This window comes from Xiphophorus maculatus, chromosome 3 (genome assembly GCF_002775205.1).
Source record: "Xiphophorus maculatus strain JP 163 A chromosome 3, X_maculatus-5.0-male, whole genome shotgun sequence".
Lineage (NCBI taxonomy): Eukaryota > Metazoa > Chordata > Actinopteri > Cyprinodontiformes > Poeciliidae > Xiphophorus > Xiphophorus maculatus.
In genome coordinates this window covers 13,856,246-13,883,966 of record NC_036445.1, presented here as the reverse complement: position 1 = coordinate 13,883,966, position 27,721 = coordinate 13,856,246, and the positions used below count along the sequence as shown (strand labels likewise).

General features: G+C 37.8%; 1 protein-coding gene across 1 annotated transcript; it reads right to left on the bottom strand.

Annotated features, from left to right (window-relative positions):
- Nucleotides 1-133: 133 nt before the first annotated feature.
- LOC102231308 (intermediate conductance calcium-activated potassium channel protein 4) lies at nt 134-27,721 on the bottom strand. The gene is made up of 9 exons (XM_005798487.3): nt 27,173-27,721; nt 18,466-18,561; nt 16,297-16,733; nt 13,407-13,545; nt 8,730-8,840; nt 5,088-5,209; nt 3,919-3,988; nt 1,376-1,542; nt 134-1,214 (listed from the first exon to the last, which is right to left on the bottom strand). Exons 1-9 carry the CDS (start codon nt 27,536-27,538, stop codon nt 1,211-1,213), a joined length of 1,512 nt encoding a protein of 503 aa, XP_005798544.2. The 5' UTR covers nt 27,539-27,721; the 3' UTR covers nt 134-1,210.

Below are 27,721 nucleotides of genomic sequence, written 5' to 3'. Positions count from 1 at the left end.
CAGGTCGATAATTGTTTTTGTTTTGTATAAGTAGAATTTCTCAGGTAGTTACAATATTGAATAACTTGTAAAGTGGATTAGCAAATCATAACAATCTCTAATCTGTTATAAAGTACTATGACTTAAAAAAAAGTACAGTCTAGAAAATCTTTATTTAACATAGGATAAATCAGTCCAGACTTCATACATTTGGTTTGTAGGTTTCGAAAGAGAAATGATTTAACTTTGTCCAAATGACAAGAAAGCAGTGAAATAACAATGTACTGCTGGATTATAAGGCAACTTTTGTGGTTTGTTGTTTCAAAATTGTTAGAAAAATAATAAGCCTCCCAATTAAAGTTTTTTTTAAAGCTTTTAGGAAAAACATTTGAACAAATTGGGAAAGGAACAAGCTGACCTGGATTCGTTATTATTAAGTTCAACGCGAATAAACACGTTGCTTACTTAACACTTGACCACTAGATGGAGCCATCGAGTTACTCAAGCAGCTCCAAGCCAAGCTTCTCATCAGACAATATTAGTATCAAATGTGGCTACTGCTTTTTATGTTCCTACTGATTTATGTAAAAAATAATAAATAAATATTTTCTCTTAAGTCTTGGTGATTAATCTTGCATTTTGTGTTCTGGGATGCATATTTTAGAAAAATGGCTCGGGAGCAAGGAAAAAATAATAAGACCATAGCACTTGTTAGAAATGATATCAAAATTTAAATGTTTGCAAACAGAAAGCACAGAAATAACCAGTAAACAAAAATAAAGGAAAAAAGCAATTTGAGGTTTTCCTTAAACCTAGAGAGAATTATATAGAAATTACCACAAAAAATAAAATAGAGCTAAAAATATCTCAAATTCCACAGGAATAATGTAGCAATAATTATTCATAAAAAGTCAGTTTAGACAAACTTTGCTGATATAACGTAATTTACAGTTCTGTTAGATCAGTTCTTTGTGCACTGTCACAAATACATTTGCCACACAGCACAGCAGACTTCCCAAAAAACTTTGACAGTCACACTTTCTGAAGATGTAATTCATCTGTAACTTTACAGAATGAGTCACTGAGCGGCGTGTGCAGCGCTGAGCCAGTGGATGAGATGTTTACCGAAGCAGTTCTCCAGCAGCTCTGGGCAGCCAGGACCTGCAGGTGCTGCAGACGGAAATGCTGCAGACACCGATATGTAGGGGGGAAAAAAGTGCTTGCAGCCATGTCACCTGCAAAAGAAGGAAATACAGTGAAAAAAACTTCTACTTTCTACCAGAGCTGGAACATTTCACTTCGGCTCAGCTACCACATCCTGCCGTCTTTGTGTTATCAGCAGATCTGTGCAGCAGCAGCGGCATCGTCACAAGCTGCTGTTGTAAGTGCTGTTTACCTGATCTCAGGGTTTCTGTGACGTAGGACCTCAAATAGCAGCTCTGAGGTCTGCTGGAAGCAGCGAGTCAACTCGTCCAGCTTCTGCTCCATGAAGAGAATCCTCTGCTCCAGCTCTCGATAGGAGTTGTTCCAGTTGGCGCTGAGGTCACACATGATCATCTGCATCTGATGGAGACCAGTGTACAAAGCAAATGCACATATTGTTTTTTTTTTTAAATAAAACAAAAAAAACAATATTATAACATAAAATGTCAGTGCTTCATTCTCTCCACATTTTGTTATTCCAAAATGGAGTAAATTCAACCCCAGCTAAAGAGAATGTAACTTTTATTTGCAATTAGATGTTTCTAAAACTTAATTCAATTGCTTCTAAAGGACTTTGAAGATCCACCCGTTTATTGATGAATGAGTCATGTAAGCAACGATCACACTACTACAAACTCAGTGGGAAGACTAACGGCTTGAGAGTTGCAAATAGACCAGTGATAAATGGCCACTGCTATAGAAGGTGGCTGTATACAGAGCACTGTATTCAAGCATGTTCATAGAAAGCTGAGTGGAAGGAAAATATGTTGCACAAGAAACTATGACAACCTTTATGGAGATGCTAACTTTTTCTCCACCACAATCTGCCACCTGCCTTGGATCTTAACTAGCTGGTTTCATGTTTTAATGACCAAAAAGCAATGCACCAGTCAGTCTTTGTAGAGTGTCCAGACAAAAGACACTCCTTCATAAACGGCACATGGCTGTCCAGCTGGAGTTTTCAAAAAGACATGCGAAGGATTATCAGACCACGAGAAATAACTTTCTGGTCCGATTAGACAAAAATGTAACTCTTTGGCATGAACACCAGTCTTTAATTATGTTTTTTGTTTTCAAATCTACGCCTCTAAACCTGAGGCATCATATACAAGAAGACAAGAGAATGTAAATGCTGCAAAAGTATTATGCAAATGAGTGTGATTTCTGAGCTTAGAATTTTAAAATATATTTGCAAAAATGTCACGCTGACCTAATGAAGTATGTGGAGTTTTAATGAGTGCAGGGGAGTAGGATGAATTTAATTAATTTTGGAAGAGAGTTGTAACATGAAATGTGGAAACAGGAACGCATCTCCGTCTCATTAAATTAGAATTTAATTTTTAAAAAAGTTGATTTATTTCAGTTTTAAAAGTGAACCTCATATTTTGTAGATTTAGTTTAAAGCTAGATTAAAAACCTAAATTAAATTTCGTAGCAATGTTGATATTACAGAAATGTCTTAGCCAACTTGGCAATTGTCCAGCAGACAGTCGTTGAGTCCTTCAGAGGGAAAGTAAGTTATGAAAAATCATTGCTAAGGGAGCTTGCTAATCGCAGAGAGCTTTATCTTAGCATGTCAATAAATAGTTCAGTGGAAGGAAGAAGTTTAGGACAAAAAGATGCAAAAGCAGCAGAGATAACTGCAGCCTTAAAATAATTGCAAAGCAAAGTCCATTGAAGAGTTTGGGAGAAACAAAGAAGTTTTGCAATGCGGCTGGAGTGGTGACAGACAGCCACCACACAGATGTATCCAAGACATGGACCGGAGTACTTCATGCTTCCCCCTGCTGACAAGTTTTATGGAGATGCTAATTTTGTTTTCCAGCAGGACTTGGCACATGCCCACTCTGCCAAAAGTACCGATAGCTGGTCTAATTACTACGGTATCACAGCGTTTGACTGAAAAGCACCCACACAGATCTTGAAGAAGAAACATCAGATTCAAGAATGTTGATAAGCTGAGGTCCAGGTTGCTATGACAACCTGGACTTCCTTAACACCTCAGCTGAGCTACATACTGATCTCCTTCATGTCAAGCTGCACTGATGCAGTAATTCATACAAAATGAGTTTCAACTAAATCCACTATATACTACATACTGCTATATAGACCATACTGCTCTTCAGTAAGCTGATATTACTCTATTAAACTCCCCTTTTTTCATTGATCTTACACAACATTCATTTCAGAAGCAGAATTTCAAGCTCACAACATAAAAACATGCTTGCAATATATAACTTTGTGTGCAATAGGTCTGTGTTAATGTAGGACTTTTAATGTCTTTTAACTGAATTACTGAAACACCCTTACAGTTAAATTTTAATTTAATGAGATCCATTTACTTATTTTTGCAGTCAGGTTGTAATGTTTTCTTTCTGTTGAGGTTGTTTTAGTATTTTCCTCTGGTTCTGTACTCAGAATGAATGATGTTAAGCAGATTTCAGTGAGTAAAGGATACAGTGAACTGATTTCACTGAATATCTTCCAGAGAGCTAAACAGCCAGCTGCAGACGAATTACAAGTTTCCATACTTGTGGGCTGTTTAACCCTCAGCTTATTTTCCATGTAACTCAATCAAATGCACTGTATGAAACTATCCATTAGTGGTTCTCTGTTTTATATAATTTTCTCAAAAAGCATCTGAACCCTGATTAGAAATAAAGAGAACTAGATACATGCATTGTTTCTTATATCTGTGATGTAAAACAGTTGCTGAATGTTCCAGCTGGCGTTTACCTTTGGGAGGTCCACCATCTCACTGACATAATCTCTCAGTTTTCTTTGTTTGAGGCGTAAATGTCGAAATCTGTAGAGAAATAATAATAATAAAAACCATGTTTGTTAGATATCAGTCATGTAGAGGTATTTCAAACATAAGCACCTTTGTATTTTATGATTCATTGTGTTGCACATAGAGACAGAAAGTGGATCAAATTAGTCATTTCTATGGCACAAAAAAATTCTTTTGGATTCAAAGTCCTCATCTAAAGCCAATAATATCATGTTTTGGGTCTAAAAGCTCCAGTTAGTGATCTAGATTGCTCATCTGAAGACACAGCGTCCCAATTTTGGACAAATATACCAGTCCTGGCACAAGACGGTCCGGTTTGGGAAAAGAATATGCTGACGAGTATTCCACTAATCAGCACGGAGAGGGTCATGCTGAGTTTGTTAAACAGCTGTAAAACATTGCCAGAGGCGGAAAACGGATAAATTTAGCTCCACAGATGGACGAAAGCAGAAGTACAAAGAAAACAGATTTATGGAAACCAATATTGCGATCGGTGCTTGGCGGCCGAGAACATAATGAGGTGATGGAGTCTCATTACAGTAGACAGTAATTCCCGAGGTGTGGAGGTTCCTCCCGCTCTCATACTTTCCACAGGGTGTTTATTTGTAATGGTTCAGCCCAGTTTGAAACAGGAAGCACAGGCCCCTCCATGCATGCTAACGCAGAGCGCCCTCACACATGTACAGTATTCCTGTTGACAGAATAATGGAGCTCTTAATCACACTTCTGAACTTCCTGGCTTGTGCAATCCACTTGTTCTCGGAGTTTGGGGATTCTATATCCACAAGAAATACAAAACTGTGTTCAGTGTATTATTGATTAGTGAATCTTTAGGAACGAATGTTTTACCGATAACGATTTTAATTGGTCACTTGCAAGCAGGAACTTTGACTTGGGCTCAAAAGAAGAGTGTGTTCCTGTTCACACATGTCCCGCTAACACCAGACTTGCAAGTCAATCTCATTGGTAATCTAAATTAGCCATTGCAGTTGGGGATTCAGGGTGCTGACACCAAGTTAATGGTCCATAAAGTACACACTGCAAGGCATACAAACGCCATCATCCTGTAGCTCCTGCCCAGGCTTAAACACACTGCCATCACTGTCCGACTCACACTCTGATGGCTTCCAGAAGACATCGCTGGTGTCGCCGATGCTCGTCCCGGCTGCCCTTCGCCGGGCTAGCACGGTGCAGCAGCCAGCATTCTCTCAGAACATTAGCAGCAGCATGCCGGATCTGTATTAGAACGCAGAGACAAAATGATAAGATCATCAAGATAATGTCAGTCCATCTTTAACATGTTGCACAACACATTTAAACCACATTAACTGTTCCATATTTGCAAATATGGACCACAAACCTCAATATATTCAGTGGGACCAACACAACGTAGTGCATAATTGTGAACAGTGAAGAAGGAAAGCGATACATAGTTTTCACATTTGTTTATGAATAAACGTGATTCAAAAAGTGTGTATGTGTTCACTAGAAAGTGATTTTTTTACCCTTTACTCTTCGCAACGTAGTTCAAGCTCAGTGAGACACAGAAGCAATTTTCAGATCTTACCAAACGTTTCAGACCAGATTTAGATCTAAGCTACTTTAATTTATGAATATGCTTTCATCCACACAAGAAGGTCTTCAGTCCCCGACAGTCGGTGCTCTGTAGCCTTAAGCTGTCTTGAATTTTAACACACCTAAATCATATAACTAGCTCTTTAATAGGACCTTGCAGAAAATCACCACCTAATGAGGAAGGAAGCTGTTTGACTCCATTTTGTCAGAACAGGGACACACCTAGGAGTTGTGGGTCACCAGCACTTGAGGACTAAAACTTTGTCCCAAGTCTTTCGCAGCCTCGGGATTTCTTCCAGGATTGTCTTGTAGTTAGCTTCATCCATTAATCTCAACAAATTCTGAGCTTTGGGTTTCTGCAGCTCCCTCAAAGCTACCGTTCAGCTGCTCCTCTATTTAATGCTCTTCCTTATTTGTAGAAAATATGAAAACCATGAATAATTTTCCGTCTATTTCCCCACTAAGCACTACTTTGTTACAGTCTATGACATAAAATGTCAACACCATATAGTTCTATTATGACTTTTACAAAACACTGTTGACCAATATGCTAAGCAGTTTCCTCATATCTTTGAAAAAGGACATTAACGCATCTAAGGCAGCTGATTAAATTCAGATAGTCTTTCCTGTTTCACACTTTCTCTCTTTGGTGAACATTTCAGAACCATAACTTAAACTTCTTAATGTCACAAGACCCAACGGCTCACATTCGGGTCTTGCAGCGCTCTTCACTGTGATTCTATTTGCGTCCAGCTCGTTTTCCGGCACAAATCGCTACAACTACTCTGTTGTGATGTCACTCCGGCCCTGCTGAGGTGGTTATTAATATAGCCTGTCAGTGTCCGTATCCGGATGTCTTCCCTTTTTCCCTTTAGTGATAGCTCTGAAGGATGCATGGGCACGCACAGAGATGCACCTAGAGACAGGATGCAGCCACGAGAGGAGAGGAAATGGTTCTATTCTCTAAACAGTGCCGCTACTGCATGTGGCGAGGAGAAGTAGCTCTCCTTAGAAAGCCTAAGCAGATGCTAATACTATGATGTCATAAATCAGCATTTTCTTCAACTCAGGGTCTTAAATCAGTCCCTTTGAATTAAAACTCTGATTTCTAATCAAGCAACAATTTAAAATACAGGCTTCCACTTTTCAAATTCCTCTGCAGGCCACGTTTAACAGAAACACCAGAGTAAGCTAAGTTTCCTGTCCGTCCTGCTCCGACCTAAACTGACTGAAGCTTCTTTCCTGTCAGAGATAAGATTATTTCCTCTGTTTGACGCCTTGAAAGAGCTCTAAAGAACTTGGCAGGCCTCATCTTCCTCCCTTATCCCCCCCCCCTCACACTATCCTGTTCTCATGTGTGTATCAATTAAGGAATAGAAAAGTTACAAAAGCAGAACAGAATGATGAGTCATACTTCCCGAAACTTTAATATATTTCTTTTAAATAATGGGTGTAGGATCATTTTAGGGCTCTTGTATTGTTTTTTGTATCTGATTAGCTTTTAGAGAGTCAACACCTTTGGTCAAAATTAAACACATTTTGTAGTTCAGAGCAGTTTTGTAGATTAAGAGTCCTTGGAGGGTTTTTGTAAGTTTTTTGTGACTGAATCGATTCCTATCAAATGAACAGATGTGTTTGTGCTTTAGCTGAATCAGTCTTTTCTTGTTAAAAACATTGCCTTGTAAAAAAAAAACTGTTCAGGACAAACTTATCTGGATTTACAGTAGCATTAAAACACAATGTTCCCGTGATGCTGACAACAAGTAAAAAGACAGACACAATGTTCCTTTTAGTGCATTATCTCACAAGTTTGGGATACATAAGTTTTGGGTAGGTTACATATCTTCTCCTCATCGGGAAGATAAAAAGATAAAGAAAATGGTAGATTAAATGATGAACAGAGGAAGAAAAACAATAATTCTTGTTTTGAAGAAATATGGAAAGGGGAACCTGCTACTTTCATTAAATTAACTTTGAATAGTATGAATAGGGGTGAAATTAACATGAAATTAATTCAATCCTTAAATTATGACTCACACATTTTATTTCTTAATTATGTATTAAACAATTCTTAAAATGTAGTAATCACTTATCCATGTATTTAATGTATTCCAATATTATTTAAATGTTTATATATGTACTGTAGTAGAAAATGTTAAGATTACTATGATTATGAGTAAAATGATGCATAACAATAAAGGAAAACATGACAAATGTCTGAATGTGTGGATGAAAGAAGTTTTTTTTTCTTCACACACACACACTCACACAACACGTCACTGTTTGAGCCGGTTCTGACCACTGAGAACGATCAGTGGTCACATTTATGAGATAATGAAAAAGAAAATATGGGCCCAAATGTTTGTAATGTATGGATTACTAGTTGGAACATTTTGATTTTTCTAAAAGAGGAAGTTTTAATTGTTAACATATTCATTTAATAGATCATGAAACATTTTGTTCTTAATAATCTAATAATAATTGACGGTGTCATTTAAATAAAAGCAACCCTCCAGGCCCCAAAACGGCGAGCGACTGAGGGTCATTGCCCAAAACGGAAACCCTGTAAATTCTAGACACTAACAGCTACCATAGAATTGCACAAAAATCCGTGAGGGATGATGGAGTCAGAGCGAAATTCTGTGAAAGAGGTGTATGGAGCCTCGTGCAGGAAGCCCGTTGAAAAGCTGTTTTCATCGTTTTAAACTGCGTGATTGTGAGCGTGAGTGGGAATAAAAATATCAATAGGTATTTTGTTCCATATAACACAGTAGGAGTTTAACTGGTAAACCTTTTATGGATGCAAAAGCAAGAACCCCCAACTTTGTGTTTCTGTGTCTGATATGATGTAAAGCACTTTGAAATGCCTTGCTACTGAAATGTGCTATACAAATAAAATTTGATTGATTGATTGATTGATTGATTGATTGATTGATTGATTGATTGATTGATTGATTGATTGATTGATTGATTGATTGATTGATTGATTGATTGATTGATTGATTGATTGATTGATTGATTGAACACCACACTATCCCCTCCTACTGCTGCAGTAGCACCGCTGGGTCTCAGTGTTTTGTTTCCGTTTTTTACCAAGTTTGGCTGCTGCACATTCTGCTATTTTATACACTCAATGTTTGAGGTATTGAACACATTTGCTGAAGGAGAGTTAAAAACCAACCCTTTTAGAAATCTGGATGTCCATCATGAAGAAGTGAACATGCTTCTCTCCTTTGTTCAGCGCCAGCTTCTCGGTAACGATGGCCACCAGCATAGCAGTGCAGGCAACACCCTGAAACCCAAAAAGGTACAAAAAAACCATTTAGCGCTGGTTTCACTACAGACCCTCAGTTAATAATTTAAGTTTTGTAACACCAACCCATTAAAATTATGGTAACTTTACCATGTTAGTATTTGAGATGCTACCCTCAAAGGAATTGAGCTAGTCATTGACGTTGATGTTGATCCTCGTATTTTAATGGTTACTGCTAATAAATCAAGTTATATTCATGAAAAGAGAAGTTTTGTAGTTAAACAGAAGTCTAAGACTCCATAATTGTGTGGTTTCCTCTGAGAATAACCTGCTATTATTGAACAAGGATCTGCAGTTTTCCAAAAATCCATTCACAAACACAACACAAAAAGATGTAAAACAGAACAGATACACACATCAATGCACTGAGCTCATGTCCACAATAGTTAGTAGGAGTTAACCAGTTTTTACCTGGTGTTCTGCGTTTTGGCTTGCAACAGAGAGAGAAAGAGAGGAAGAAGGACAGACAAAGCATGATCATAAGAAACGTTCGGGCAGAGTTTTGAAAGATGTTTATTCTTTACTTCAGCAGCCACCAAATATCCATCATCACATCGTTTGCGAAACCCTGGAGGTAGAAACTCTTTCGTCGGATCCATCTACACACAGCAATGGATTGTACACACAGTTGTCAACCCCTGGAAACAGCTGCAGACCGATCTTTTGCAGGAGTGCTGAGCAGAATAGCTTCCAGCCATATTACAGGTGTGAGCATCACTACCTATAACTCCCAGGACTTTCCCGGTAGGAGTCGGAAAAAAAAAATTCTAACAGTGGGCACAGGTTTGCACACCCTCCCGCTGTAGTGGTGCCAAATGCAATAAACCTGGTAAAAATGGATATGGTGGAAAGTTTTCTCTTTTAGTGGAAACTTATAAAACAAGGCAGATGGAGAAATATGAGATACAGAGTGGTTGTTTTCCACTCTGTCACAAAGGTGTCTAAATACATCCAGAACCACCACAGGGATTCTGATCTGGTTGAATCCCTGTGGTGGTTCTGGATGTGTGGCAGAACCACACATCCAGAACTTGAATTCAAGGTGGCAGAGAAGTGTGTCGCTTTTTCAGAATCCTCCACACCTCATCGTCAGTGACTTAATGTTTGTCTTGCTGTACCGTCTTCTTGTTTTATTACACATATGTATTTAATCTTTAACTTTGTTCCCGACCTTTCTGAACACCTGCTATCACAGGAACATTAGCTTTAGTTCTCTTTGTGTATAAGAAAAAAAAAAAACATGAATCCCCCCCTTTTAACCTTTTCACATTTCGTCAAGTTACAGCCAGAATCTTCGAATTACCTGGCATTTTATGTGCTATACAAGAGAATACAAAGCTTTACCTGATTTGGAAGAAAACATATGAGAGATTTTTGGAATATTTTACAAATAAAAACCAGAAAAGTGTGGTGTGGATAGTTTGTCAGCCCCCTTTACTCTGCTACCCCAGATTTGGTGCAACTTCCTCCTTCAAAATCCAGGTGTGGCAATGTGATTTGAATAAATCCAGCTGTTAATGGCTAAGAGGTTTGTTAGAGAACATTAGTAAGCAAACATGTCCATGGAGACCAAAGAGCAGAGCAGACAGGGAAAAGATGGAGTTAATCTAAACATATTTAGGCTATAAAACAACATCCAAACCACTGAGGGTCTCACAGACCACTGTTCAACCCACCATCTGCTAACTGAAAAAATGTGGCACAACCCAAACTTATGTAGCTATTCCCATGTAAACCAACTAGACAAGACAGCATACATCTCCTGTCAGCAACCCAAAGGTCCATATTAGCTCTGGAGGAGCTGCCATGTTCCTGTGGAAGAATCTGTTAACAGGACTACTGTTAGGAAACTTCATAAAGCTAACCTTTTTAGAGAAACAGCAGGAATAACCCTTACATTGGCAGAACTCTAAAAGACATCCTATTTGAAGTTTGGCTGACGCCATGTAAGGGACACCACAACAATCATAAAAGAAGGTGCTCTGCTCAGATAAGTAAAACAGAAAACCTTCCAGTCTCCATATAAATTGTTAGGTGTGGCACCAAACTAACATGTGACATCAATCCGAATGCAAAATCTTAACTACAAAACATGACGACTGAAAGATCAAGATGTGGGGATGCTTCCCTTCGGCTCGTCAGAGTTGCTGAAAGATGAATGAGGATAAATACGAAGCCATTCTGGAGGAAAACCTGGCATAGAAAGACTGCAAGTTTGGGGAAGACGTTTGACAGTCCACCTACAGCCAGAACTACAGAGAAATTATTTACATCAAAGTATATTCTTGCGTTAGAATGGTCCAGTCAAAGTCCAGATCTAAATACAATGGATAATTTATAGCAGGACTTGGAAAAATGATGTTAAACACATAGAACTCTGACTGAGCTTGACTTCTATCGCTAGATAAACAAATATTTTTGACAATAGAAGAAAATGGTGCTTCTAGAAAGTACAGACTGAATGCAAATACTCACCCAGCCAATCATGTTTTTATGAGTAAAATGTTGAAAATCATGGATTATTTTACTTTCACTTCAAAATCATACTTCTTTGACTCTAAACTCCTACTAAGATAGTTTTAATTTGTGGTTGTGACATGACAAAATGTGAAAATGTTTAAGAATAAGATCATACAGTATTAACTAACAATTGAGCTGCATTGCTTTTTAAGATTTCTCACTGGGACCCTTTAATTTGTTCCCTCAAATAAGAAAAAGACAGCTAACTGTAGACCATACTTCATATGTTTGGTGTCCTCCTCCACAGTGAGTTAACTTACAGCTGGGAAGCGTGCTGCAGAAAATGCATTCATGGCAGAAGCCTTATGTATCCAAGAAAACTGGTTTCCAAGCACAGAATAAATATACTGCCAAAAGAAAGAAATTCAAAGATCCAATTCCAAATGAAATAGGAAAAATCAAACAGAAAAAGAAGGGAAATGTTCTGTAACGGAGCAAGGAAGGAGTGAAACAAACCAGAGAAGAATAAATCTAAGAAACCTGGAACAAAGCTGAAAATATTTAGTTTGAGTCCCAGCAAAACAGATGAAAGGCTCTATTGCAAAAACTGAACAAGGATGTAAAACGTACATATCTATGTTGCAAAACTATCACATTAATTATGTTAATTAAATTAACACATATGCAAGTTGTAGTATGGCAGCGTTTTATACTCTAATGCCAGACAAAAGCTACAAGGTGAAAAGTGAAGAGGACATGCAGTTAAACTATTCATAGAGGAAATTGTTTTATGTTAATTTCTAAAGCTGGTCTGCACAGCAGCCTGCACAATGCTTAGATATGTCTGAATGATTGGTTTGGCTTTCCAAGCTGTTTTTCAGGTTGTGTTGCAGATTCTTTGCAATAAATTTAGCCTGAGGATAGATTGATAAAATGCCATATCAAGAAAGCAATAAAGGAATCATTTTTTATTTTTATTTTAATCTCTATTAATTATTTGTGTCTTATACAACAAAACAATTCAGAGGAATAGAGTAATTATATTGCTTGTATAATTACAAGGAGTATAATTACGCCTTGTAGTTATAATTATATGATTGGTAAGACAGAAATTTGTTTGTCTTACCAATCATATAATGGCAAAAAAAATTCCCTTCTGTTTTAGAAAATGATGTTATATTTTCTACCCCGGTGGAAAAAGGACATCCTGTATTGCTAATTAAAAGAGTCATTATTGGTGAAGAATAAATTCAACAAAATTGAATTAATGCAAAATAGAATTGTGGTGATTTTGTAAAAGCAATTACTTCATATTGTGAATGGTTCTTTTACTGAGTAAAATCACTTCAAACGAAGGTTTTTCTTTATTTATGAAAGCCCACTGCAGGCATTCTCACCCTTAAGTTCCTTCATTCAACTATTTCTACATCCCTGGTGCTATTCCATTCATTCAATTTTAACCATATGCTGCTCATTCAGGACATCACTGCTATGTCTTTAGATATTGATATCTCCTATTGTTTATGTAATGTTCAGCTTTTTGTGATCACCTCGAGTCCCCTTGAAATGAATGGAAAACCCCATAACTTCAGAAAAATTCTCCAAAAAAACTTGCGCTCTTTCACAGCTTAACGCTTCCACATACTTTCAGCTAGAAACACTATTTCGCTCTAAAATGTAGTCATAGCCTTCAACTACTTCTGTTTATTTCAGCTTTTCATATTTTTTACAAAACGGAGAAGTTTTTGCTGGCATTTTGCCGCAGCCTCACTGGGGTCATGCAAAAGCAAAAGAAGTTGACGGAAGATGGCTGGAGAAGTGCAGCATAACCAACTGAATCAGCACATTGATAACTATCAGGCTAGTTATCAACGCAAATCAGAAGCTAGAAGTGGTTTTGTTTTTAATAAACAGAGAAGTGAAACAAAGATAAGCTCATCAAGTCAAGCATCACTTTATCTCTTCTGGAACAAATATAACAACCAGTGGATGAGAACCACAGTATCGCAGTTTTGTTTTAATCATTTTAAGACTCCTGTATTTATCATGCGGCACATTATCTGAAGAAGAAATTAATCTACTTACCATGACACCGGTAAAGAGACACACCCCTTTGCCACAGCTGGTCTTGGGTGCAACGTCTCCGTAGCCCACAGTGAGGAAGGTGATGGCGATGAGCCACAAGGCAGTGTCCATTTGGCCCGTCGTCAGCGACTCGGACCGCCTGCAGATGAGAGGATGGAGACTGGAGGAGGTGTGACTGAGAGATGAGATGGAGGGTTTACCTTAAAATGTATTTTCTATCATCATTTTTGTTTATAATCGCCAATCATATTTTCACAATTATTTTCTTTTTTATGGCAGGTGTCTGTAAATTCCTAAAAAAAAAAAAAGTCCTTCCAACAAAGGAAACGTGTAATTTTGGATGTAATGAAAATAAAAACTACCAACTGAGTTTTATACATCAATAAAAAGGATTTATGCATATAGATGTCTGTGGATTTGTCAGCTGACCAACTTCTCTGATAAAATTAAGAAAAAAGCAAGTTTAAGACCTTTAGAAGAGATGCACATTTTTTAAGTAATGCATGTTAAAATATTTAGTCAATCTCGAACCAAATGAAAATACAGACCTGATGAATATTTACAGAATGCTCAGTAATACTATATGATAATATAACCCTGTTTATTGTCTCTGTTTGAGTTGGACTCACATTAAGGAACATTTGCATGAATAAAATTAATCGGAAAATAACAGAGTTGATTGATTCTTCAGCGCTGAGGAATCCATCACTTTCTGTGTGTGTTTTCATGTTAGAGCAAACAGAGTCCTGTATGTTGAATAAAGGCAGGGTTCACTAATCAAACTCTCTTATCAGTGAAGGAAGGGAACGATTACCATCATAAACTAGAAAGACATTGTAAAGAACAAGTGCACACACCTTAAGAATTATGAAAAATGCAAAGTGTAATGGCGACAAAGAGAAAAAAGAAAGTTACTGTCAATACAGTTATAGGTAAAAAAACAAAAACAAACACTAAGTACACCCTTCTTTCTACCATAGGATTAACTGATCATCAGCAATTGGGACTATCTCCATAAAAACATGTTTTCTGTCTGTTTTTTTTTTTTTTTTTGTTTTTGTTTTTTAGCTTGGTTTGGTATATAGAGGTGTGGGTGAACATAATGCCAAACAGGAGTGGTATCAGTCTTGGTACAGGTTGTATGGCAATTTCCAAATAATCTGAAGACTGCTATCCAAATGACAAATTTAAAATGAGCAGACTGACAAAACTGCCTGCATTGTCATGTGCTTGGAAATGTTCTAGTCCACATAAATTTGAAGGAAAAGTATGTATGACACTGTGTTTGTCTCCTGTAAATGGTAGGTAGCGGCAAGTGTGGGGAATATTTGGCATAGTAGTTCATTATGAAACGATTTAGAGGTCAAAGCACCAATCATTTTCAGCTCTAATGTTACTTTTGACAAGCAAAACAAGTATTGGTTTGGGTAAGACCTCTCATTAAGCTTTAAATATACAAATGACCTCACACCATGACAGCCAGAGTATTACTTAGGCTTTTTAACTCGCACAGAAAAACCATTCTTAGAAGAACAACAAAGAAAACAACAATAAAATTACTACTTATAATGAATAATTAACTGAAGTTCACTACATTGGCTCAATTGACCAAAGGTGATACCATTTTCTATAAACTACCGATATGGCAAACTGTGCTTAATTAAAATTTAATTTGTCTTTCAAATGAAGTCAAATCTAAAAATCAAGTTCAATCTGTGATCCCATACAGGTAAATACAGTACATTATAAACTGTTCCACCTATTCTTTTTAATTCAAAGTACCGCAAAGCAGAAATCCAGAAACAAAATATATTAGTTAAACAATTTAATTATTTTAAATATTTAAATCTAGACCTAACAGCTTTGAATTTTGGGAGAATTTGCATGAACCTTCCTGGGAGAGATCTTTTTTTCAGACATAGTATTTGCTTTGGATTTGATACTTTAGAACAATCTTGAAGTACTCAGCTGGACTTGAGCCAGGTCGGTTCATCTCCAGCCAAATATCAGCAACACATTTCCCCTCAGATGCAACCCTAAAGCTCTGTGCATCAAACAGCCGTGCAGCAGGCATCCTGATTTCCTCCATTTCTGTTGTTGGGAAGGTTGTTGCAAGTCAGTATATGACATGGAAATCTGCAAGTGCTCCAATTTCCAGCAGTGAAAAAGAAATTGACAGCTTAACTTTGGTAAAGGACTGGAGATGAGGAAACAGTGTTTGTGTCTAGTAAAAATATTCTAACACTTTAAACGTCTTTTACATCTCATGAAATTGCACCCAAATGTGTGAGTAATGTAGCAAGAAATTATCTTACTTTGCTCTTATTATGTGTTGTACTTTCAACACAAAGTGGTGCCATTTAAAAGCATGCATCACCTTCCGTCTATGTGACATTCATGCACTACATTGTCTTGGTCTGTCACATAAATCCAAATAAAATGCATAAAGGAATATTTGTAATGTAACATAATGTGGGAAAGTTCAACAAATGCAACAAAAATATTTTTGCCACCTTTTAATAATAGATATTTATATTTTGCTAGTATCAGATTTTTGAGGTGATCTCAGTTCGTCACAGACCTTTGTAGTTTGGCTTTATCATAGCAGAATCTATGGTGTGTGGTTTGGCAGGCTTGAGGTTAGATTTTCATAATTTCAGGTCTTGATAACGAAGAGATCATTTGCATGTTAGAACTTTAGTGTTGGAAGAGAAAGTTCTTTCTTTTTATCATTTGAAAAATAATCAAAAGTTTCTTAAATGCATACAAGACTTAGAATAAACCTGAATAAAGTTTACCATTACGGTTTATTTTCTGCTATGTGCTATAAAACACAAACACGCTTTTGTTCTTTTTCACAAACCTACTCACACGCACACATCTCTCTTACCTCTCACACAACGTCAGCATCCACGACGCTGTGAGCCAGAAAAGGAGGATAAACACCAGCAGCGTACGCGCCGGATGTTTGTTCATCAGTACCTTAAGAACAAAGCGAAAGGTGAAGTTGATGTTGTTAAGCGAGCCAATGCTCCTGTAGGAGGCGCTCAGGAGCACTTTGCTGTGCAGCAGGATGGCTCTGTGAACCAGGTAGAGGCGCAGGAACATGAGCATGGACAGCAGCAGCTCCATGTCCAGCAGGGCCTTATCGTGGTGACTGGAAATACAGAGAGGAGCGGCGGAGGAGGAGTTGGCGTAGAGGTCCACCTCCCAGTACGAGCCAACTGGATGGATGACACAAACCAACAGCTCCAGGGTGATCACAAGAACCCTGTGACTTGTTATAGCTATTCTCCAGTCCACCTCCTTGTGATCAATGATGAACAGCTAGAAGGAGGAACAGACAGAGAAAGAAACTGGTGAAAATTAAAAAAGGCAACATGGGAATTAATAAAACTGTTTTGCTTTTGCTGAACAAAAGTCTGCAGCATAACATGCAAAGTCTAAAGTATTTTATCATCTCTTAGTATTTTGCTTTCAGGCAGCCAGGATCTCTTATAATCTTTTACAGTGGTCATGATCCAAAGTCCCTCACTTTCTGAAGGTCTTTTATATTTTTTTTTAGATTTTAGCAGCCTCCTAATACATTTAATTTCAGTCCCTAACTATATTTAAAATAATTAGTTTTTCCTGTCAACTTCTGATTCATTCAGTTTAAAAAAAGACTTCTAACGCAAGTCTTTTGACTCTTTACCAAAGAAACTTTTCCAAATGGATTTTAGGGGCTTTAGGAAAAAGAATGCAACTAACTAACCAACTAACCAACTAACTAACTAACTAACTAAACAGAGAAAAATCAGTAACAAAGTAGCAAAACACAATAAATGTAAAAATAAAAAAGGTATCAGCAAAGAAAGGAAACAAAAGAACCACAGTAGCAGACATGAAAAAATTAATAAGGAAAAACTAAGGAAGGAAAAATCAAAAGAAGCAAAATAACTTCAAATGAGGGGTAATTTAAAACTTTTAACCAATACTGTATTTTTAAACAGGATGTTGCCCATTTTGTCGTAGAACCCGTGGCAAAGGAATTTGATGTGCTGCCATAATTTTGTCTATAAAGTGGAAAAAAGTTGTTCTTTCAGGGATCACAAACATCCATTTGAGTTTTTATGTTTAATATAAGAAGAGAAACACACAATCATAACGTGTTTATGGCAGAGGGGGAAAGACGTCACAGCTGTGCTATGATTGTGGGTTTTTCTTCATCTTAATTCAACTTTTGCTTTTGCTTAACCACAGTCCTCCTGCGGTTCTTTGCTTTTTTCACTGTGACTAATGAGGTTTGTTTAATTTTTATTCTCCTCTGTTATAAGATTACATCCAGCCTCCTAATTCATATCTGATTTCAGTCCTCTCCTTTTTATTCTTCTTTATTTTATTTTGTTTTGTGCTGCGTTTCATGATTTTCCTCTTTAAATGATTGCCTCACCTTCACTGATGCCTACATGTCTGGATTTGTCCTCAGTAAAGCCTCTAAAACGGGTTGTTCTACTAGCGTAGGGGTTACTAAAGTTATCGAAATGAAAAGTTGCTGTGCATTTTAAAGAGTCACGTTTCCACCCTCAACCTTCCCTCCCTTATCTCCTCCTCACACTTTGCCTCGTGTTTATCAGGCAGATGCAAGCGAGAATAGGAACCCAGTCGACTGCTAACAAACTCAGTCCAAAAGGAAAACAGCTTTTGCCTTTAAAAGTTCTCCACTGAACAAGCATGCTGCAACTGTTTAAGGACAAAGACTAAAATGTTTTCTCAGTTTAACCTCAGTCAAATCCCTTCAGGTACACTGGCTAAACAAACTGCGACAGCAAGCCATGTGGACTGGAACGACATCACAGCCGGGACGTAATGCTCCTCCGTGCGGGGTTATGTTCCCATCCAGACTCGTTTTACTCATACGGCAGAGGAACAATGTTGAGGCTATCACCAGTGGACCAAAAGCTCCTCAAAAACAATTGTCATGAGGGATCTCAAACAAAACAAGCTAATTTGGAACAAACATTAAAAAAATGAACATTCATTACAAAGCAACCAAGTAGAGGAAACAAGGGGAACTCACCCTGATGTCCTTATAATGGAAGGCTATGATGAGGATTAGGAGACACCCAGTGGACAGGCTTATGGAGCAGTTGATTACCAAGGACACTTTTGAGCCCTGCAAAGACAACACAACAGAATGAGATTAAGCAAAGAAAGAAGAAAAGACATTTAGTTTATTTCCCTTAATGTTTTTGTTACGCAGTTATTTAAAGGTACTATGAAGTGCTGTACATTACTAGTCAGTGCATTAACAAGCACACACTGATAGCAAAAGCAGATTTCCACTGCAGATAAAATAAATGGTAGTCTAGTTTTGAGTTTATTAAGGTTGGTGACATCGCAAGAGGCACCGAATTTTCATGTTTTGAGATAAATTCTGAGGTGTTCAGCCTTCAATTGATGGCCAACTTGTAATTGGTGCAATGGCTCCAAATATTATTGCAAAGCATTGTTTAAAACAAAGTATTTGTTAGCTGATATATTCCAGGTGTGAAGGGTTCGCTTTTTAATGGACGAACACATCAGAGCCAAAGAGTCTGGATGAGACGGATTTGATGCGGCTGTGGATGACGGCCAGGATCATCAGATTTTCCACCTGTCTGAATATTTCCATCTGATTGGTGCCTGTACATATTTGTTGCTGGTAAAATGAGGACATTCTCCATGCATCACCTTGAATAGTTAACTGGTGATCTTGGTTATCCAAACAACTTCACTCTGACAGCCAAAGTTGGTATTTTTTTCTTTTGTTTCTCTTGATGTCAACTGGAATGATGGCCGTCGTTTATTCTGCACTGGGCTCATTATAAGTCTGTCTGCCTGAAAACAACTTGGCAAAAGTAGCATGTAATAAAGCATTGTAGAGACATTGAACACATCGACGAGGCAACTTGGTTTTTGTAACAACCGAATAAAATTGGACCATTCCAGTCTAACTTGGTCCTTTTTACAAGCCACTTCCATTTGTTTTACTGTTGTCAGTGTTCTTAAAATTCATACAGATTTCTCATGCATAACTCCACTATTTTGCTGCTGAATACAAGTAAACGCTTTGAAGAAGGAATTTAACATGTAAATAATTAGAATGAAAAGAAAAATGCAACTGGACCAGCTCAAAAGAGCACTGATGTCAACAGCGGTATGTGAACTTTGAACGTTGGGATTGTATGCTGAAAAAGATTTCCACTTTGCAACAAAATAGCAAAAGAAATTATTCATATTTTACTTCCCCTTTGTTCTAATTTTCTAAATTACCATTGAACTCTTGATATAAATCATAAGAGCTTTGTGTGCTTAAGCACCTTTATCACGTTTAAAGCCTCAAACTTCCAAAACCCAGAGCGATTGTTCTAATTTCCCTGTTTTTTGTTTTTTTGTTTTGCTTTTGTTTTTACTGCTAACTGGGCGTGTTAACATCTGTAAAAAGCAGCTAAAACCGTAAAGGTCAAGCTAACCTTACAGTTTGTGATTTTATTGCTTTCCCTTCCCTTCAGACCGCATGGCTCTGATGTGTGTAGAAAAAGAGGGAAAGGCAGGTCATACATATCAAAAGCTTTATATATTGCGTTTCGAAGGCTGAGGTTGCCTGTGATGGAGGCTGATTAATTTTTTTTTTTTTTTTAAAGACATGACCTACCATATGGTTACTGTTAAGCTGTTTGGTGCTTCAACTGTTTGCACGTGTCTGGAAAATTGTACGATTTGTAATAAAAGCCTGCGTGTCCCAGTGGCAGAACATTTCAGTGTGTATCTAAAGATATCACATACTTAGAAATTAACCTGTCAGTCGACCCAAATGGCCCATTAGCATTGTTGAAAACAATATGCAGCAAGGAGGAAATTATTAACTTCTTTCATCTGACAATCTGGAGTTACTGTTTGCCAAGAGGGAATGTGGACAAACAGAAGGAAAATTTCTTAGAGTGCAGAAAGGACAGTTTTCCAACAAAGAACCGTAAACCTGAAGCTTCCCTGCAAAAAGGTTAACTTAATTAAATCTAACATCAGAAAATAATACAACCACTTCACATGTCAAGAAACCAAAACAATTCAGCTTCATTTAAAGTATTGACGATCAATTAACATTAATCGTCCCCAGCAGAAGACAAAATATGGTTTTCTTACACACATCAGTGTTTTTTTGGTAGATAAAACACTGACTGGAAGAAAATATTGAGAGACTGAGTGGACCAGTAGAAGGACCAGAAGCTTCTGCGTTTCTCAGCAGCAATCAGCGTCGCCACTCGGCCAGAGGAGACGCCAATCAAAATGTTAGGATGTTTTGTTTTTCAATCATTCAGATTTAAACATCGAAAGCTTCAAGACCAAATGTCGAAATAGCATCACAATAACATAAGATTACTGTCTCCTGTTTTCCTGCAGTTTAGTTTACAATTAGTGAAATTATGTCCAACTTGGTCCTTTAACTCTGTCAGCTTTTTATCTTTATGTGGTGTCAATAAATTTTGCTCTGAAAGCTGAGCTCAGCTCCTGTTTTTAAGTTGCTGGTGTCAATGATTTAAACTGATCAGGACTGATTATAGAAAAGTATTCCTGAACAGAGCTGGTGATATTAATAGAGCTACTGAAATAAATAGTACTATTTCTGGCGATACATTTTCTCCGTGCACTGCAAACCTTCACAAAAACACTGAATAAAACACTTGGGAGAATTAAGCAATGAATAAATGAATTGTTGATAATGACTTAATGATGTGGCTGTGTCTTGGCTCTCAAGAGGTGGAAAAGCAAACCGGTTCTTTTACAGAACTGGCTCCAGCATCAGTCATGGTTAAAAACTGGAACATCTCCGGTGGAAAAGTTCTAATTGTTAATAAATAGTTTCGAATGAATTAAATCAATTAAAATGCCTCACAGTGTATATATTCATGTGTCTTTGGAAACTTAACTCCGAAGACATAAAATGCTACAAAAATATTGTGTTTTCAAAATATTTTTTTTTAAGAATGTTCAATTTGGCAACTTCCTAGGTAATGCCTTGCTGAACTCCACCTCTGCCTGTACAATGCAAGAATGGATTTGTTTTGTGGATCACTGCTCTGCATTATTTCTGCTCATATTATCTACCTGTAGTATCTGAAAGTTTCACAAAAGAACAAATTGAGCTGATTGTTCTTCTGTTTCTGCTCAGAGAACACAACAGGAGTCATTATGATCATTGTCTTTCCACGTGAAGCTTGGGCAGAGATTTACAATAATTGTTTCTAATGAAAAAAGGAATAAATGATTGTATAATGAACTGAACTGCTGAAACCAGCATGCTTGTAATGGAATACTTTCCACAGCAGGAAGCTGACAGCTGGAGGCACAGATGCACACGCTAGGGTCGGTTTGCAAGCCGAAGGAGGAACCAAGCAGGGATTCGCCGCACTGCTTCATGACAGCAGGTTAAACGGCACCTTTACCCGTGAGTCATGCATCCCAAAGCAGAGGATGAAACTTCGGTGGAAGATTTAAACAGGATGTGGTTTACGCTTAAAAAGAAAATTGCCAACTTTCAAACTCTGTGAAGCCCAAGAGTGTCGGTGGTAGTGTGTGACGTCCGTTGGCAAGGTACGTTGTTTTCCACAGTTTCTGCAGTAGCATCCACGTCGTGTCTGTGCTTCATCCAGAACTAATTAGGAGATTTCACAAAAGCTCAACATTTCGCCGAGTGCCGTTACAGAGACAGCAGCATACACTTTGCTGAGTTTCTTTAAATGTTTATGTAGCAGTTTTCTTTTAGAAAAAAATTGTTTTTAAGATGAGTAAAGCAAATTTGGGTTAACCGTGAAAGGCATTAAGACAAACCACTGTAAGCAGGAGTGACCACACAGGACATGACTTTACAAAAATGAAATCAAACCACTAAAAGCAGAACAAACAAGTATAAACAGTGATATCTGAAGTATCAACTCCCAAAACTGACTGTGATTTTCAGGATATTTTTAAGATTAATTATCATGCACATTATATTAAATGTTATAATTTGTGTTTAAGAGAGTTCTTAACCATCAACATAGTCATGCAAAGAAGCAAGCAAAAAAAAAAAACTTCAAACTTTTTTTTTTGTTCTAATCCCCGCTCCGCAAAAGTCTAATTCAAAACTCAAACATAGTTTGGTACTGCAGACGCCTACAGTAAACACTGAGCCATGTGCAGGAGTTAACCCTTAACAGAAGTCTAACACTGTTCAGAGTTTCAGGTGTATGCTTTGTTTTTATGAACACAAATGAGCACTGCAGCTCATTTGAATAAATTCTGCACTTTGCTTTGAGATGCAATTCAGCAAAATCTCCCTGATGGCTGTCCACATGTGGGACAGGTCTGTCTCACGGCCCCATTCTAGTTGTTCTGTGCACTAAAGAACAGACTCATCTGTAATCAGGGGGACACAAAGTTACACAATGGTTTAGGATTCGCTAATTTTGCAAAATGTTTTCACACTGAATGACATTATGGTTTTAAAACCGTGGGTGTATTACAAAAGAGTGAACATTTCACCTACATTTTCTAAGTATGTACACCATAATTAAAAAGCTCCCAAATCATGCAAAAAGAAAAAAAAAATCTAAAAATAAATAAAACTTTTTCATTAAAAATGATTTTATAAACTTTGCAATGGATGGCGTCCCAGAAAATCTTGTTTTTGCATCACAGGCTGTAAAGCAGCTGCTTCATGAAATATGGAAGAAAAGGTGTCAGCAGATGTGAAGATACTTTGGATGATAGCTTGATAAATTCTGCTGTTGTATATCGAACAGCATAATATTCTCCCCATCATAGAAATTATGTTCTTGTGTGAATTTACAGTTTAGTTGTGCGTATTGTAGTACTTTTGTCAGACCTAATGTGGGCCCACCTAATGTGAATTCATGATTCACCACAGGTTGCGTTTGCATACCTTTCATTACAGTGTTTTGAAAAATTGTGGTTTCGTCACCTTGAATGTTTTTGTGTTTTCTCACATCACAACCACAACCGTTAAAAAAAAATGTGTTTTGTGATAGACCAGCACACTGTAGTGTACAAACTTGGAAGTGATACATGGCTATGTGATGATAGGCCAAAATACAATATTGCTAAATGCTTTGAAAAGTATGCTATTTAGCAAGTAGAAGCAATGTGTAGGTAGCAATTGCTACAGCAGGGGGTTCTATAGTGAAGCTAAATAAACATTCATGCCACATGTTTCAGACTTTCTTTGCAAAGATATGGAAAATCTTTTTAAGTATAATCGTGAATTACATTGTGTTGCTCTATCATGTGAAATCTCAACATAATACATTAAAGTTTGTTGGTGTAATGTGAAAAAAATGTGAGAAGGTTCAAGTGGTACATGGATTATTCTGGCAAAGCGTTGTAAACAGTGTGTCATGTCTGCCTCAGACATTGTTGCAGCTGTCACGTTTTCAACATCTGAAGCGGCTGATTTTGGTTTCTGCCTTAATTTTCATTTTATTTAGGACTATGAGTCCACACGTCTGGAATCACAAGCGTCTGAGTCAAAATGATCCACTTTCCCCCTGAAATCCGTCAGGTCTGCTCGGCCAATCGAAGTGGAGTTTAAAACCGTAAAAGGCTTTTCAAAGGAAACTATAAGAAAAGATGACACGAGGTCACAAACAGGAGCACACGCTCATTGTGAGACACACAGCCAAAGTCAGAATGGAGAGAGACTGTTCAGACTGGTCATGCAAACACCATAATTATAAACTAAATGATGTGGAAAGATAGCCTGGAGTGCTGTTAACAATCTTGCTGCAGGGGAAGAGGTAAAGTGTGGAAAAATGTGACATAAATAGACCTGTTTTCATGCAAAACCATGTAAAAGTATGCTCAAATATAACTTTGAGGGCTGCTGATATCTTTGAAAAAACAGTCCCAAAAGTATGCTGCAGCAGACTTAGAAATGAGGTTATTTGCTTTCTAAAAAATAAGACTAAGACACTGCAAATCTGCTGCATTATGAAGTAGTTGTTACTGACAAAGAGCCATGATAGTCAAGCTCTCAGACATGACTTGGATATCATGTAATGTATTACGATGAAGAGTCTCCAAAATAGTAAGTTTTAACTGTGCAACAGAGCACTTTTCCAGTGCATCAACATTTCCACCACCACAGTTTTATGACTGTTTTCAGGAATGATTGGATAACACCTGTTCTCTGTACATATTGAACTGGAAAATAAAAGCCTGATTTTTTTGCCAGTCAGGTCTCTGGCTCCAAACTCCCCCAACGAATGCATCAGGTGTATATGAGGGTTCCCCGCTTCCTCCGAGTCGCTCAAAGACGTGTGGCTGATGTTTGCTGGAAACGTGGGGCCCTTCGACACTGTAATCAATCACTGCCGCTTCGCGGGACGAAGGGGGTCGGATGCTCTGCGGCTCGCATGAGAACTTTTTTCCACATGTTGAGCTGGCGTGCTGCTGCTAAGAAGGTGGAGGGCAGAGGACGGGGAGGGGGGGGGGGTTAATAATTGGTTGATTGTGTGGCCTGGCATTGTTATCCAATGAGATCTGCATGCTAATGTCAGGCTGAGCTACCAAAGTGGAGATCTGGAAACAGACTCACTAATCAGTGGGTCAGAAGGGGTCAAAGCCCAGGTGCAGAGTCTAGTGCCGAGCTGCATGGGGTTTATGTTGCCTGCTGATCAGGAAACTCCTTATGACAGCAGGAAAAAAATGTTACAGTGGATTTTCTGGAGTTGTTTTTTTTTTTTTTCATTGAATATAATCTTTGAAACTGAAACTCGTAAAAAAAAAAAAAAATCAAAGTCTCTAGACTCGAAGCAGACCAAGTTAGAAAAAGTTTGCTTTCTGAAAGTTACAGAGAGAACACTCTAATCCTGTTCTCAAGATTTTTAAACAGCAGAGAACGCTGTTTTTGTCTGTGATTACTGTTTTTGATCCAGTTCACATGAAACTTTATCATATGAAATAAAAAACAGACAAAATGATGTTTGAACCAATAATTTGTTTGGCTGTATAATCAAATATATCTCCTACAATCTGAGACTCGTTTTGTCTAAAAGTTGCCAGTATGATGGATTTTATTGATGGTCCTCCATTCTGTTGCTGTCTATGTATCAGAACTTTTAATTGTCTGTAGCGGAAAACTTTGGGAATATTGAACACTCTACCTGATATTTGCTTTCTGTTTCTCTTTATTGTCCTCTGTACCTCATTTCATCCTGTCCTCTGTCTACTTGTTCTACCTCTTACCATCTAACTTTTCTGCTTTTTTTTGTTTTACAATCTTTGCACTTTCTTCCTACAACTGACATTGTCTGTCAGGGTGATATCTTATTATTTAGTAAATAGGGAAAGCAAGACTGAAAGAAATACTTTCATAATCAAAAACTCGTCTGTTTTCATTAGGGGACAGCAATTATCACATTATCTATTCTGAATGTGAAAAATATACTGTGAAAGGAATCAAACTAAATGACAATGTTCCCAAACCACTAAACCTGTCTGTATGATTGAGCTTGCTGTTTTTACTGTTAGTCCATGGTTTCCTGAGAGCATCAGTATCGTGTTGACATTTCAAAATGGGCTTAAAAACAATTATTCAGCAGCACAGTTAAAATACTGAATGCAACCGATCGTCAGATGTCCAAACGCCATAAATCCTCTGATGGCGCCACCTCATACAAAACTATTTACCAACAGCAAAAACCTAAATTAAACAGTGTGTCAGTGCTATTGCATGTTGTTATGTGAAAAACGTTCAATTCTAAGAGCAACTAACAGTACTTATGAAACACACTGTTCATTTAATCATTAATTTCTTTCAATTCTCAGCTACTTTAGTTTATATTTTATGTTTTAATTGCCATATAAATTACAGTACAAATGAACAGGAACCATTATACTTTCACTGAACTATGAAACTTGGCAAAGTTAAATCTATTCTAATGGAGTAGCCCGTTTGGGTGGTTTAGTTTTTATCTTTTAGAACAGAATTTGTTTTCTGCATGTGGTTTACTTCCAAAAACAACAAGCTTCCTAATAACTATTGTCATTACTTTTTATTATGATAGCAATAAAGGCAACTAATTATTTATGTTACATTTTTAATTCCATATTGCCCGTCTGGTTTTGATGCAATATTATATTAACCCTCTAATTACAATACATTCAGGGCAGAAAAGATTTGGCAAGTATTTTTTGTTTTACTTTTTAAACAGTTTTTATTGTATTTCAAGTCAAAAACAGAAAGTGATGCTGAACACAATACTGAAAGTGGAGCATTTACCCAATGCGCATTGTTTGTTTTTGCTTTTTCTGTTTTCTTGACAACTCCTTAGCCATGAGAATCAAAATATATCCACATTTACAAAACTCAGATCTTAAGAAGCTGAATTGTTGAACTGCACAAATCATTCAAATGTTATAATGTTATGTTATTCTCCCTGAATCGGTGTACATCCTCTTAATTTCAGAGATCAGATGTCTGTTTGATGTCGTACAACGTGACACTTTCACGCAAATGTACGGACATCATTTGCTTTCCAATATGTTCAAGGCAGGGTGGACATTCTTTTATTTTGTCCTAATATATACACGAGTTCAATCAACTGAGTAAAGGAAAAGTCAGGGCATAAAGAATGGAAGTGATGTCAGAACCAAGCTAGGAAAATAAGCAAATGATTAGAAATGAGAGGTTTTGTCACATAGAATCAATTCCTTACTGACAGTAGTGGACTGTATGTGCAACCTACCGGTTCGTAAACATAAGGGCATATTTCGGCGTGGATTATCATCAGCAAGATCCCCACCAAAGCGGTGCCCAAAGCCAGCGCGCAGAGGCGTTTCTTGTCCTCTATCAGAAACTTTCTGTCTATCAGCCTGCACAGGTCGTCTCCCTCCATGTGAGTTACCCGCTTCCCCAGGGGAGGCAGCGGCACTGAAACTTCTGGGGAGTCCGCGCAGTTTCGATTTATCAGCTCGTCGCAGCTGACGCAGTCCATCTTGCTTGACAGGCTGCGGTTCGTCAGCTCCATCTCCAGGGCGCACACCAGACCTCGGCCGTCCCCTCCGCGGCTCTCAGCTGGAGCTGCTCCGTCCTCCCGAGTAGGGGAAGGCATAGCCCGGCGGGAGAGCTGCGCATGGGACCTTCTCCTGTTTGTTGCTCGCTGGAGTTACGGAGTCACAGAAACGCCTGGTCTCCTCTGTGATGCTGGAGGCCACCCGGCGACGCGCCGTTACACACACTGATGACTTCTGCACACAGTTCGCGGCCGCGCGCACTTATTTGCTTATTATTCCAA